Genomic DNA, 14,040 nt, shown 5'->3' with positions numbered 1-14,040 from the left:
TAAATCCCCTGTTGCTCACTGCATTATCAATAGGTACATTAAGGGCTTCGGGCCTCATGTAAGGTCACATGTTAAAGAAAAAAATCTAGCTGTGGTCCAATTTAGGCACTTGTGAAATTACAATTGACTTGTGTTTGGTGTGATTTTCTACTTCAATTAGTACTTTAATCAATAGAATAAGGACATTCAAATGAAATGAGATTCCTCCGCAGGGTGGCTGGGCGTTTCTTCAGAGATAAGGTGAGAAGCTCGATCATCCAAGAAGGACTCAGTATAGAGCCACTGGTTCTCTGCATTGAGAGAAGTCAGCTGAGGTGGCAAAGGCATCTAAATACGATCTTTCCTGGAAGTTTTACGGGCATGTCTCACAAGCAGGAGGCCCTGGGAATGAACCATGACACGCTGGAGAGACTAGGTCTTTAGGCTGGCCTGGGAACATGTTGGAATCCTTTGGGACACGCTGATGAAGTGGCTGGACAGAAGGAGATTTAGGCTTCACTGCTGAGGCTGCTGCCTCTGCGAACAGACCTCGGACCAGCATTAGATAAAGGATGGATAGATTAAGGAAATATCTGTTGGCATGAGTATTTTATTCAATAGAATAACCACATTTCTACAAAGTTAGCACACATTTACTTTTTGGGGGTCAAAATGTCGTTTTAGAGTTTGGGTTGGAATCACCTTTCGGTTAGAGTGAGGATCAGGGATTGGTTTCTAGTGATGATGGGCCTGTGTGTGGGTGTGTTCGTAGTGCCCAAAAGGGTGTACCTGCATTCATAGTGGTCAAAGGGCCTGGATAAAGAATGGTCGGCTGAGCCAAAATCGCTTCTGTTATATCGTCCAGGTCTCCTGATCCAGATCCCCCAGGCACCAACTTCCTCTTTTGGCCACTACGGATTGTCTCCTCCTCTCGTAGATTATCCACTAGGTGAAAAAGATAAAAGTTACACAGCATTTATAAGGAAATGGATGTACCTATTTTTTTAGTTCCTCCATTTTCTGCATTAATAACTTAATATGCTGTTCCTCGAAATTTCATAATCTATTTATATATAAGCCACAGATGTTTTTTTTGCAGAAAATTCTTAGGCAGGAAACAAGCGGGAATTGGGATAATCACAAAGCCAAAGAGGGAGTCAAAGACAAGGGTAAAAACCTCCCACACTTTCATCATTCATTCCAGCATGTCAGCTTATGTTACAAGTTTTAATGCTGATGTGCTGAGACCTGTCCCAACATGTGTGAGACAGCAAAGTAACCTTCAACCAGTGGCATTATTTTCCAGCGACCAATCTTACGCATAAGCCACAGAGACGCATTATCAACCTGAGTGATGGAATCCTAATTTTATATGCAATGAGTTGTAGTTTTTTGTGTCATAGTAATTATCCTTAAAGGTGTGTTGTGTCGTTTGATGTCTAATGAAAAAAGTTGAGAAAGGAATATTTTCTCTGTTAATTGTGTGTTAACAATGCCCAACTGAGTTCAAAGAGTCCCTGTGCTTTTTTCCCTTCACGCTTATCTGCTTTTATCTTACTTTTAGCAAAGTTGTTTGGGGAAGAACATGTTAGGAATCAGAAATAGGGTAACTAAGGGGCAAGAGGGGACAGACTATCCAATAGAGAGTTATTTCATGCTTGTCCCTGTGTTTTTTTGTTAGTAGTACGGAAATGGCGAAAGTAAGAAAATTCCTTTTTCAAGTACAATCCAAACGCCAACCCAAACCCCAACAACATGAACAAAGAAAAGTTTATTTGAATGCGTAGAAGAAACAGAGGCACAACAAGAGGAACTTGACAGAGGCTGCAATAGTGACACAAGCAAGGAGTTGGTAGCAGCGAGTAAGAAATTCCATACAGCATCTTTAAGATAAAATCTTTCAACATTTTCTAGGGAGGAAAGTTTCTATTTAAATGGGAAACTTAGAACAAAAATAATTATTATCCAGCATACTAATAGTTAATATATTATCCATTTAGGGGTTTATTTCCATGGCCAGACAACCCTTGATATTCCAGCCATCCACCTTGGCATTTCTCTTACAGGTGAATCGTCGTTTTGCTAGAAGTTTCTCTGTGGTTCCATTAAGCACAAGAACTTGAAGGGCATACTCTTGACCATTTTCCAATCCTGCCACAGTTGCCCGACCCCGCGTGGTTGTCAACATGAGCTCCGGCTGGGGCACATCTGAAAAAAAAAAATGACTGAGCTGTTTGATCCTGCAGCTGGTTTTATTGCAAAATCTTTGTCAAATTAGTTGGATTAGTGCAAACGATTTTTTTCAAGTAGCCACAAATGCAGCGTTCAGACGACAAAAATCATTCATAGAGATGGCAATTAATTGCGTTGTTGATTACTGTCACCAGACATGGTTTTCCAACAGAATGCGGATTCTTTACAGAAAAATAATCTCTGCTGATAGTTGGTCATACACAATAGCATCTCAGTCTCAAGCAGTAACATACAAAAATGACTGCTTCAACAAGTATGAGTACCAAAATGTCGAAATTTTAGGAACATTTTAGCCTGGATATTGTGAATAAAAAGACTACTTGCAAAGTTTACAAAGTATCATGGCAGTACCTCAATGATGCACAAACATCTAAAGATACAGTCAAACCCTTGAACACACTGGAATCTGACTCGCCTGGGAAAGATTTAAGTAACATTAAAGGCAAAAAAGGTTTTGATGACATGCATTGTACATTTCATACATGTCTAATTCGCTATAAAAGAGCTTGAGTGTTATGCCAGACTGGCTAACAAACAAACTCGAAATTAAATGCATGCAATCCGGAAAACAAACATCATTTGTTAAAACATTAAAAACAACAAACATCAGTTGTTCAAACCATTGTATTTTAAACTGTGGAGAATCGTTGTGTACTTTTATTACAGACTTTGCAGTTGATTGCTGAATGTACTTCACAAATATTTGTTTTATATACTGTTCTACTGCTGCAAATGAGCCAGTTCTTGATTTACAGGGATACAGTTTTACTCCATAACTCCGGATGTTTACTGTACTTTGTTTTATTATTTGCCTGTCTCTAAAAAATGGACAGTGGTTTATTTATGGATTAATGTCTATTGACCGAGCACTGTGCGTAACTTGTTTGAAATAGGTCATTTTTATAACATCTTTGTACAAATCCTCAGTATGTTCAATAAAAGATGTATTTTTCATAGTTTCCATTTTTCCTGGGTTTCTTATTATTTGCCACACAGAAAAATCAACTTCATGCTAAATTTAGAGGAAAAAAAAACATAATCATCCGATTGTTTGACTAATCGTTACAATAGTCATAACTACTTGACGATTAAAATAGTCGTTAGTTACATCCCTAGTTTGATTTGGTGTAAAAAAAACATGGAGTGTTTCCAATTCAACAGTTTCAGTCTAAAATCATCTGCAAGTGTGATGTAAGTGGAATGAACTAAGCCAAAGCAAAGTAAAAAAAACAAAAACGCAGTGATCGACTCACATTCCTGATGGTAAATCGAGATCTGGTTTGTGGCCAAACGGGATGATGCCAAAAAGTCATGCATACAAATTGACATAACTTTTGGGGAAATAACATTTTGAAAGACATGCAGAGAAAAAAATATTTTGTTGAATTTCATCTCATCTCATTAGCTGTACCGCTTATCCTTATTAGGGTCGCGGGGGGGCTGGAGCCCATCCCAGCCATCTCCGGGCAGTGGGCAGGGGACACCCTGAACTGGTTGCCAGGCAATCGCAGGGCACACGGGGACAGACAATTCACTCGCTCAGTCACACCTAGGGACAATTTGGACCGGCCAATTCACCTGAGATGCATGTCTTTGGAATGTGGGAGGAAACCGGAGTGCACGGAGGAAACCCACGCATATTTTATTTAATAAATTAATTGGACACAATACAATTGTCTGGATCGGGATTAATCTAACTGTATCTTAATCGTAAGCAACTAAATACAATTCGGTTGATAATGCATTCTTGGGGGAATTTTAAGAACAGTTGAAAAATGCATACAAAAAAAAATATTCTATTGCTTCACGATTACGACTGTAATTTACAGTGAACCCTCGCTCTAGCGCAGTGTACCTTTCACCGTCTCTATATTTCACTGATTTGCATTGTGCAATGTGTTATGCGTTCTTACTGGCTATACACCCGTTCGTTTCACTTTGATGATTAAAATTATAATTGAATACAGTTCAGTAGTTGTCAAAAAACGCTTATACAGTACAGCTTGACAAAAAGGTTTGTTCTTTGGTTTAAAAGTATAATATTTAATTGTATGATAATTGTACAAAAATCAAAAGGTTTCTTATTCACAGGTTTCACCTGTCATGGGTTCTTTTTGGAATGTAATCCCTGCGATGAACTAGGGTTCACTGTATTTAGTCCTTATTACAAAGGTTCTCTTTTAGCACAATCGTTTTAAATAAATACACGTAACACAAATTATTCTGTATTATCCAGTTTACTAGCATCTCAGAATATATAGTAATCAATCTAAGCTTTCTTTTGTAAAACATATTGATTGAATTTTGGAGAATGAACATATAAAAACAGGGTGTCCATGATCAAAGAATTGTTTCCACTCTGGCACTGGACGAGGGACATGTTTCATGAAATAAAAACATAAATCGAGGACTCCCTGTAGTTAGGCCCATTTATAACGAGTCTTACCTGAGATGGGTTTTACTCGGACCTTGTAGCCCTGAATGGGACCATCAGACTCTTTCCATTTCATCTGCAATCGGTCTTCAGAGAGGACCGTCAATTTAAGACGACCTTGGCAAAGATAGAAGGAACATTTGTGTTCACGATATAATTAAAGGTTTAATGACCAAAATAAACCAGTGAAACTTTCAGAAAAAAATGTCTATATATTCTGTTGTTCCCATGTCACTTCCTTCTCAAAAATGATCTTTTGTTTCTACATTTACATGATTTCCGAGAGGGGCTTTCCCAACAAGCAGCATCTTTCATATTTCAGCCTTTCTACCCTCCATCCACCCCCAACTGCAGCTGCCCACTTATCCGGTCAAAGCCTGTCCTGTCCTACTGTCCCCTGGAGAAACAGGAAGGGGATGCTCAGGCGGTACATGGGTGTCAGAGGTTATGTCAGGGGACCGCCACTGAGCTACAGAGTAACAGTGTTTTGTAAGTAACATATGAGTAATAGAGCGTGATGGTAAAGATGGCACAGATAATGGAGACAAAGAAGACAGAGAAGAATAAACTTGAACAGATTGATGTTCTTAGCGATTCTATGGATACCATTTGCTCCTTGGCACTGAAAAGATCCTTTTGTTGTATGTCCGTCTGTCTGCTTGTGTGGTTTGGACCATGGACCTTTAAGGGTTCAAATTGGGTCCAAACTGGAGGAGAACGGGTCAGACTGTCCATATTTAAACCACAACAGTAAGCATCTTTTGCAAAGGGTGGCCTGAATACAGTCCTCTTTTTAAATTTGAAGATTAACTCATTCAGTGTCATAACGTATAAATACTTTTTCAGAGGGATTGTACCCTAGTGCTGAAACGTAAAAATATAAGTTCACTTATAAAGGGTTTGGTGCAGCTCCTCAGTATCAAAGCCTCTGGGAAGTATGTCAGCATGAAAAACCACCATTAGATGACAGGAGTGGCTTTGATCAGATATTTGTTCCACATATCAGTGTTCCCAGTGTTGCTTTCTGTATCCCGCGATGGAGAGTGTGTAAGCAGCCCATAAGGCGAGTAGGCGTAGGGAAGCAGTATGGTAAGAAAATGAGACAGTTCACGCAAAGCTTTTTTTCTTGATCGGACAAAAACCAAAACCACGTCACTGAAAACTTTGGTCGCTGAAAAGTTCTTGCAAAGTTTATGCATAAGTTCAGTGCTTTTGCAATAAAATGTTATTTTGCCATGAAAGCTCTCTTGTTTATTGAAAGCATGGCTTGGATATCAGAGGTATCACAAATGCAAAAAAAAAAAAGCACTGAAATGAAAGTTCACCTTGGGATGCATCCTTTTACAAAAAGCCATTTTTCCAAGTTTTCTTAGAAAAAAAACGTTTTCAAGAAACCTAGCAATGTTCAACGTTTGTTTACCAAACAATAGTGAAAGCAAAAAACATACTTTTTTTCTAATATGAAGGTTGAAGCTTTCTTTTGATATATCTGATGTCTATATAGCAATAGAACTCAAGTTTTTGTAGGTCTTTAAAAATGAGCCAAAATGGCATAAGTTTGCTGGCACCCACACTTCCCATTTGAGAGAAACGTTTGCCAGTGAATGAGGTAATTGAGGCAACAAACTCATATGATGATGAACAAAATTGCCATATAAAATGTTATAGCTAAATGTCATTACTGCACATGAACCCGTGGCGACACATTGAAGTCAGACCTTGGCAAAGAACTTTTGATGACAGGAACAGGATGGTCAACAGGAAATGCAACATGATCCTTGACAACAACATTTAGGAATAGTCTGACTGGTGAAGGGTGCAAAGACCTGAAAACACAAAGGGATATGTGTGATGAGAATGTGAGTTTGAGATGCAAAGATAGGTTTAAAAAAATACTGAATTAATAGCCTTTTACATATTCCAACAGGAGTTTCTGAAATCACTGGGCATATGTAAAGGGTTTTAAAATAAATCTGAAAAAAAAAAAAAAATTCAAAACAATATTCTATTTTAGCAGTTTAGCATTTTCTTTTTTAGATGAGCGTTTGATTTTACTGTCCTTCAAAAAACAACAACAACACAATATCGACCCCAGATCCCCCCCAAAATAGCCAAATAGTTTGATCCAGCCTGTTGTTACTTAATCCTTTGAAAACTTAACCCAAAATTCGTTTAAATTTGGTTTACTGAAAACAGGTTGAGAATTATTGTATTAAACCAAAAACATTATTTCTAATAAATATATGAGAAAAGACCATTTATTGTACACGTATTTGTTAAAATTTACATTTTACAATCAACTTTAGATGATTGCACTTCAAGACTATTGCTATTTTTGGAATTATTGAAATACAAGTATGAAAGTTCAGACATTTGACTAGTCAATCCCTTCACAAAATGTCATCTGGAATTTAATTCAATCCTAATTAATATCGTGATATTTAATGATAATGAATTGAAGTCATATCTGGGAAAGTAAAAACTAAATGAATTCAAATTAAACTCTTAATTCTAATATGAAATTTTTATTCATGCCCTAGGGTAGACGATTAATGTTTGCTAAGGATTTGTATCCCAACCAAATATTTTCAGATTAAGCACTGCATAAAAGCAAATTTTACAAACAACAGCAAATAATCAATTAAAATTGAACGGTTTAAAGTCTTACATTAAGATGACTTATCGCCCGATTAAAGTTTAAAAACAACAAACAATCACAACTTTGAATGTTTATCTATTAGCAAAATCTCAGAAACAACACTAGGTGTGAAACAGCACAAGTAGAGAGAAAATATTGCAAGCACAATCATAGTTCCATAATACCTTTTTCTTAGCAAACTTGAAAAATAGTACTGCAGCTTACTCATTTATTTTTGATGTGGTCTTTGCTTGTAACTGTATGACTGTCTTCCACATCGATGGAACAATTGCCATTGAAGCGCGAAATCTTGAGACCGTTTACATCAATTGATGGGGATTTGTGCTGAGGGCATTAGAGAAGCTATGGATAAACTGAACTCTCATGTTTTAAAAAGAATAATCTCTAACGTTAATAAAAATGTGAAATCACCAAATGAAATCTCAGAAGTGCTCATGTGTATTCCAAGAATAAGAGAATTGGTGGAAACTTCAGTCCAATTATTTTTTTTATCCTGTGGGAAACCTTTTATGACAGAGCCTGACAACCGATACGTAGTTGCTAAAGCTCCATTATCGACCATCAGACTTCACACAGGTCTCTAATATTACGACTCAAACTGATCTTTGAAAGACCACTTAAAACTAACAAGCCCTTTGCCTTGAGAGTGCTTATTTGCTAAGGGTGCACAAATATGAATGTCAAGTCCCAGCGTTCCTAAAATTCTTCGAAATCTTTTGTCCCGATTTACGTAAAGCAGGGGTCTCAACTCAATTAACCCGGGGGCCACTGGAGTTAAGTTCTGGTTGAGGTTGGGCCAAATTGGTTCTCCAAAAAAAAACAACAACCTTTGAATAAAGAAATTCCGCTGTTTTTAAATATCCTTTTTTTATTCCCTACACAAAATAAAATGTAAAAATTAAAAAAGAAAACGACTGGGGGGGGTTTGAAGGGTTATTGTTCTATCTTCGTTATTCATTATACATTATCCGTTATCGGTCAGTTCATAATACGCTACAAGAATTGATCTGAAAACAGATCAATCAATTAGTCATAAATGAACTATTTAGTCCGCCCATAACCATCGGGGTCTGAACTTAAAGTAATGGTGCGTACTATTTTGTGCCCCCTAGCGTTAAAAAATATTATTCACTAAAGGCCCAATGTGTAATATTTGACCACTAGATGGTACTGTGTTGTAAGATACTAGCAAGGGCCAGTGATACACAGCGTTGTGGCAGGCTGCCGGTCTAAGTGGTGATTCCACAGTGTAAAAGAATATCAAATTTATTGAGGGCGGCATTAGATCAGGAGGTGGAGCGCTCGTCTTGAGATCAAGAGATCGCAGGTTTGATTCCTGGCTCCTCCGTGTTATATGTTGAAGTTTCCTCGAGCAGGACACTGAATCCCTAATACCCCCAATAAGCAGGTCAGCGCCTTGCATGGCTGCATGGCCGCTATTGGTGTGTGAGTGAGTGTGTGAATGGGTAGGTGTGAAGCACATTGTAAAGCGCTTTAGGAGGTCTTCATTGACCTGAAAAGCGCTATATAAATGCAGACCATGCAGACCATTGACCTATGATTTTTTTGAATATTGGTATATTAGTTCATCTATTTTTGCCTAGTATTCAAATCTATGTTTTTTTTTTTTTTAGTGGACAAAAGTATTTTGTACAAATAGGAGGCACAACACATTACACACTGTCCCTTCAGTAAAAAAAAAGAATATTAATTTAAATAATTCCAAAAACTACGTGAACGATTTAGATGTGTATTTATTTTGAATAAATGTAGGTCGAGAAATTTTCAATTCATTTGACATAACATGGGGTTCACTGGAGCAGGGGTCGGGAATCTACAGCTTGTCAGCCAGACAAAGCCCTTTTCATGAGTACAGACGGCTTGAAGAAGATATAATTAAGACCTCGCCAATCGTGTTTCAGTCCTGATAAACGTAGAGTCCAATCTATCTGCGCATAGGGGACATACCACTGATGGTGTGGATGGTTCGGTCTAGTATATAAAGAGCATACTCCCCACGACAGTTCACAGTCAAGGTGTCACACCAACAGAGTTTTGGCTATAGTCTTGGAATCCTTTATATGGAAGCTTATTCAACAGTTAAGGTTCATTGTTAAGACACTTTATGATGAAGACCCACAAAACAAACTGTAAACACCCAGAAACTTCCGCCAAGCACACAGAACAATACATTTTTCCAGGCCATTCCTTCCACAAGACTTCATCTAATTTTGCTAAAATGTCTTCAATTTGGCCTGATTGAATGATGGCTGCGTCCTCCTCCCCGCTATCTTCCTGTAACCCCTCCTCCTGGTCAACTCGAAGAGCATGCTGGGAGCACACATGCGCACAGGGTTGCCAAGCAAATTTTAATAGCTAGTTTGTTTATGTTCGGGAAACTCTAAGAGCGGCTAACAGCAGCGCACACTTTATTGTGTTTATGACTTCGTAACTAGAGGCAATTTTCATAACTACTGTAGTGGTAATATTTTCCAGTTCAGGTACTTCATTACCTGAAACTTTTGTATGTGTAGAAATTTGTTCGTAGAGTTAACACTGTATAAGTTTCAACCTTGAAAAATGGCAATATGTCAAAATGTTCTTGGGGGCAAAGACTTTTGCAAGGCACTTTATTTGATTTTTTTCTACCATGTTAAGCTGAAATATTCAGATTCAAGAAATAAGCTGTAATGAACGATTTGCCCCAAACAGATGGGCTTAAGCCTAGTTTCACTTGCACTCTGTTAGAGGAAATGGATAGACCGATGGGTATAATAGTCTCTATCTAATTTCATAATCCGTATCTTCCCTAGGGAATATTCCAAGCATGCGATCGTGGTTATGAGTCGCTTTTTTTCTAATGCATCACATTTGTCTGTGCTTGCCTGAGTGATGCCATGAACTACATGAGGTGTGTGTACCTGTCTGCCTGAATGTCAGCCTGCCAGAAAATAGCATTATCACGTAATGCCGGTGACTTCATTTTAACCCCCCTTCCATTATTTCTTAGATGAAAAGTATAAATAACTATCTTACTAGAAGCTCGATCAGTAAATTGCGAAATAAGATTATGTGTGGTGCATGAAGAGCAGGAAAAATATTTTGTTTAATAAAATTTGATAGTGTTTAATTTGATGTTTAATGTACAGTTGACAGGGTGCACCTTTTTCTTGGCCAAATTTAAGCACTTTTTAAGGACTTTCAAAGCCAATTTTCTAATTTTGCTAGTAGTCAAGTCGTGTTTATTTGTATAGCCCTTAATCACAAGGAGTCTCAAAGGGCTGCACAGACCACAGATTATTGCAAACCACAGCCTATTATTACAACATCCCCTGATATAAAACCAACATGAAGGCAAGGAAAATCTTAAAAACCTCAACATGAGGAAAATGACAAAAACTTGAGAAGGGACCGCACATGAGCTAACCCTTCCTTCAAGGATGACCAGGCTGCAATGGATGTTGCAAAAACAAATAATACACAGATATTGTCAACATAAAATATAGGTTATTCACATGCTATAGAATAGAAGTGTGTTTTAACTCTAGATTAAAACAGTTCCACTGAGGTTGCAGATCGAATCTCAGGGGGCAGAGCATTCCACATTGTAGATTTTATGTTGGTATAGTATTCGTAATTGTCAATGAATGATTTTAATCATTGCTTCACATATTCAACAACGTTTGTTACTTAAAATGCATTGTTTGAGCTGAGAAAAGTGAAACAGAATTTTATAAAGGGTTCGTATATCTTTTTAATGGTCAAATTCAAGCACTTTTTAAGGATCTACAAAGGCAATTTTCCAATTTCTGCAGTACAATTAAAAAGAACAAAATCCGGTGCTAATCATGTGTTTTCAATACCCATAAATATATTTGCGATTTATACGCAATTTTGAACCTCACGTCTGCATTTATCAAAACATATGATTTTTAGATTTTAAGGAAATTGGGAATACATTTCTGTGCCCCATGTATGTGTTATAAATGGCAGTAGTATGTAGCTTACATTTTCAGTTGCAGAAAGTATTTTCCATTATAATTTACCACTGGGAAACGCTACCTTCATTTTTCGAATGGCCCATAATTGAAACACTTATCATAGAGTAGATCTTAGATGTAGCATGCACCTGTTCTCTTAGGCACCACCTATAGGGGGCGATAACGCTTTATGGGACAATGCACTACAAAGTAATGTCAGCTGCGGTTAATCAAAAGGGAAGAGGAAATGCAATAGGGATGCGAAGCCACCAGAGAGCAGTGTCGGCCTCAATTTAAAACAGACTTGTTGAGAAACATGGCAACAATTTCATGCATTTACAATGAATTCGCCCAAAATTGAAGCACTTTTTGCCGCTAAAAAAAACGCAGTAAAATTCAAGCATTTTCAAAGACTTGAAGCGCCCTTATGAACTCTGTTAAATCGATATTTAATTAAAGATTGGGGTGTGCGTTACACTCGAGCAGGAGCTCTAAGCCTCCAAGAAGTTGGTGACCCCGTTTAAGGAGTATTTTTTGGTTGATTGTTGGGATCAAGAGGTCGCAGGTCGATTCCCGGCTCCTCCGTGTTATATGTCGAAGTGTCTTTGGGCAAGACACTGAATCCCTAATGCCCCCAATAAGCAGGTCAGCGCCTTGCAAGGCTGCTATCGGTTAGTTAGTGTGTGTAAAAAAATAAAGTGTGAAGTACATTGTAAAGCGTTTTGGGAGGTCTTCAATGACTTGAAAAGCTCTATATAAATGCACACCATTTACATTTACATTTTCTGAGGTTTAAAAACAAATGTACTCATACCAAATGTAATGAATACAACTCAGTTATAGCATGTTTATATTAAATATGTAGTTCATACCACGAGAAGTATCTCAAAGTGAAGATAACTTAATAGGTTAGACCTGGTGTGGAAAAACTCTGGCCCATAGGCCACATGTGGCTCGACAGGCTTTTTCACCCAACCCCCACCCCCCCCCCAAAAAAGGTCAAATATAATGACAATATACAGTATGTAAGAGTAATAATAAAGAGTATTAAAACAATTAGGTACTACTAATACAAATATTTTTGGTACAAAGTGTGTCCCTATTGTGTGTCTTCATCAGATATACTACTACAGAAATAATACAAACATACTACAAAACTAAATATCAAAATTATTGCTTAAAAACATGGACCCAATTTATTATTTTGCTTTCATTCTTTAAAGAAAACAAATACTATGTAAAAATACTACAAAAATATTATTACAAAAATAAAACTACACAAATATTACAAAAATACTAAATAATAACTACACAAATGCTACTATAGAAGGACGACAAAAATTCAAACAAAACACTAAGAAAATTCTAAAATTGAAATACTTTCAAAATACTTCTGTACATAAATACTAAGACAGATATACTGATACTACAAATGTAACTACAATATTACTAAAAATATAGATCTATGAAAATGCTACAAATGTACTACAAAAATACTACATTAATTTTACTATGGAAATGCTACAAAAATCCTTCAACAGAAATACTACAGAAGTATTACAGCAGAAATGCTACAAAAATGCAAAGATACGACAAAAATATTACAAAAATCTCAGTGTAGAAATACGACAAAAATACAAAAAACACGACTTCAGTGATGCTTGGTTAGTTGGATCCCTTAACCGCTATGGTCAGAGGGGCACCATTTCCTATGGTGTGTCTTGGGCAAGTACAGCCTGGTGGCGCCCATCACTCCCCAGGCCAACATAGTTATTGTACAAAACAAAATATCCAATTTAGTGCTTAAAATACTTAGTATAACATGTTGCTTTAATAGATAGCATTTCCAAACCGATATGATAAAAGGAATCCATTTAAAAGGGAAATAGAACACGCAGAATGTATTTTAAATTAATTCATAAATGAAAAAAATGCATGGCTTTCCAGAATCTCTGTACCCAATGCGGCCCTCCACCTCTGCCCATCTCTAAGTTAAACAAGCCAAGACTCCGTCACGCCTGCACGGAGATGAAAAACAAAAGCATCAAAATAAAATGGAGGAAAAACATTAATTCTACCCAAATAATATCACTAAATGGGTCAACAAAGAATACGAAATAACGCCTTACGCCATAGAGGTTTTGATATTTTTAGGGGCGGGGTAAGCAAGGTGAGGACTTACCTGCCTGATGGCCGTGCTTCAGTCAAGGCGAAACGGTCCTACAAATTTAGCGCATGATTGGACATTAAATTTCAAAGACACCAAACCAACCAAATCAGAACTACAATTATGAGTCCGATGATCCGGTACCAAGTCGCGTTGAGTAAAAAAATGTGATTCCAGAACTCAGCCAGGCCCACTGGCCTCTCCTTCATGGGCGTGGTACCATCGTGACAAAGACTGCTTTTTTTTAAAAATGTACAACACGTTAAAAAGTCCGCCATCTTGCATGTGTAAAGGAGATAGATTTCTTCACCTTTTGACATATTCCGCAAATCTTTTGTGTCTAAATTAAAAAAAAAATTGTACACAAGCAAAAGTACATTTTTTTCCACGACATGACACCTTTCACAGTTGTCTGATTTTTGTCGTTGCAAAATATAAGGGTGTGAGATGAAAAGGAGCAATATATATTTAAAGGAGAGTTAAAAATGTATTCATAAAAACAAAGAGTTATTGTCTTTATGTATGATTATGTTGAATCAGATAGTGTGTAAAATCGATGCATGTTTTA

General features: G+C 37.2%; 1 protein-coding gene across 3 annotated transcripts in view; it reads right to left on the bottom strand.

Annotated features, from left to right (window-relative positions):
* Nucleotides 1-13,665, bottom strand: part of col20a1 (collagen type XX alpha 1 chain) — a 53,163-nt gene extending 39,498 nt beyond the window's left edge. For 2 of the 3 annotated variants that reach the window (XM_088332265.1, XM_088332267.1), the window contains exons 1-5: nt 13,488-13,665; nt 6,385-6,492; nt 4,679-4,783; nt 2,044-2,187; nt 769-924 (exon numbers count right to left, since the gene is read on the bottom strand). In XM_088332265.1, the coding sequence (XP_088188391.1) occupies nt 769-924; nt 2,044-2,187; nt 4,679-4,783; nt 6,385-6,457 (478 nt within the window). In that variant the 5' untranslated portion in view covers nt 6,458-6,492; nt 13,488-13,665. The remainder of the gene's footprint in view (nt 1-768; nt 925-2,043; nt 2,188-4,678; nt 4,784-6,384; nt 6,493-13,487) is intronic. The other variant, XM_088332266.1, reaches the window with a different exon arrangement.
* Nucleotides 13,666-14,040: the final 375 nt, after the last annotated feature.

This window comes from Urocampus carinirostris, chromosome 3 (genome assembly GCF_059441175.1).
Source record: "Urocampus carinirostris isolate Australia breed hairy pipefish chromosome 3, RoL_Ucar_1.0, whole genome shotgun sequence".
Taxonomy (NCBI): Eukaryota; Metazoa; Chordata; class Actinopteri; order Syngnathiformes; family Syngnathidae; genus Urocampus; species Urocampus carinirostris.
Note: the sequence above shows the minus strand (reverse complement) of the source record. Positions and strands in the feature narration are given on the sequence as shown.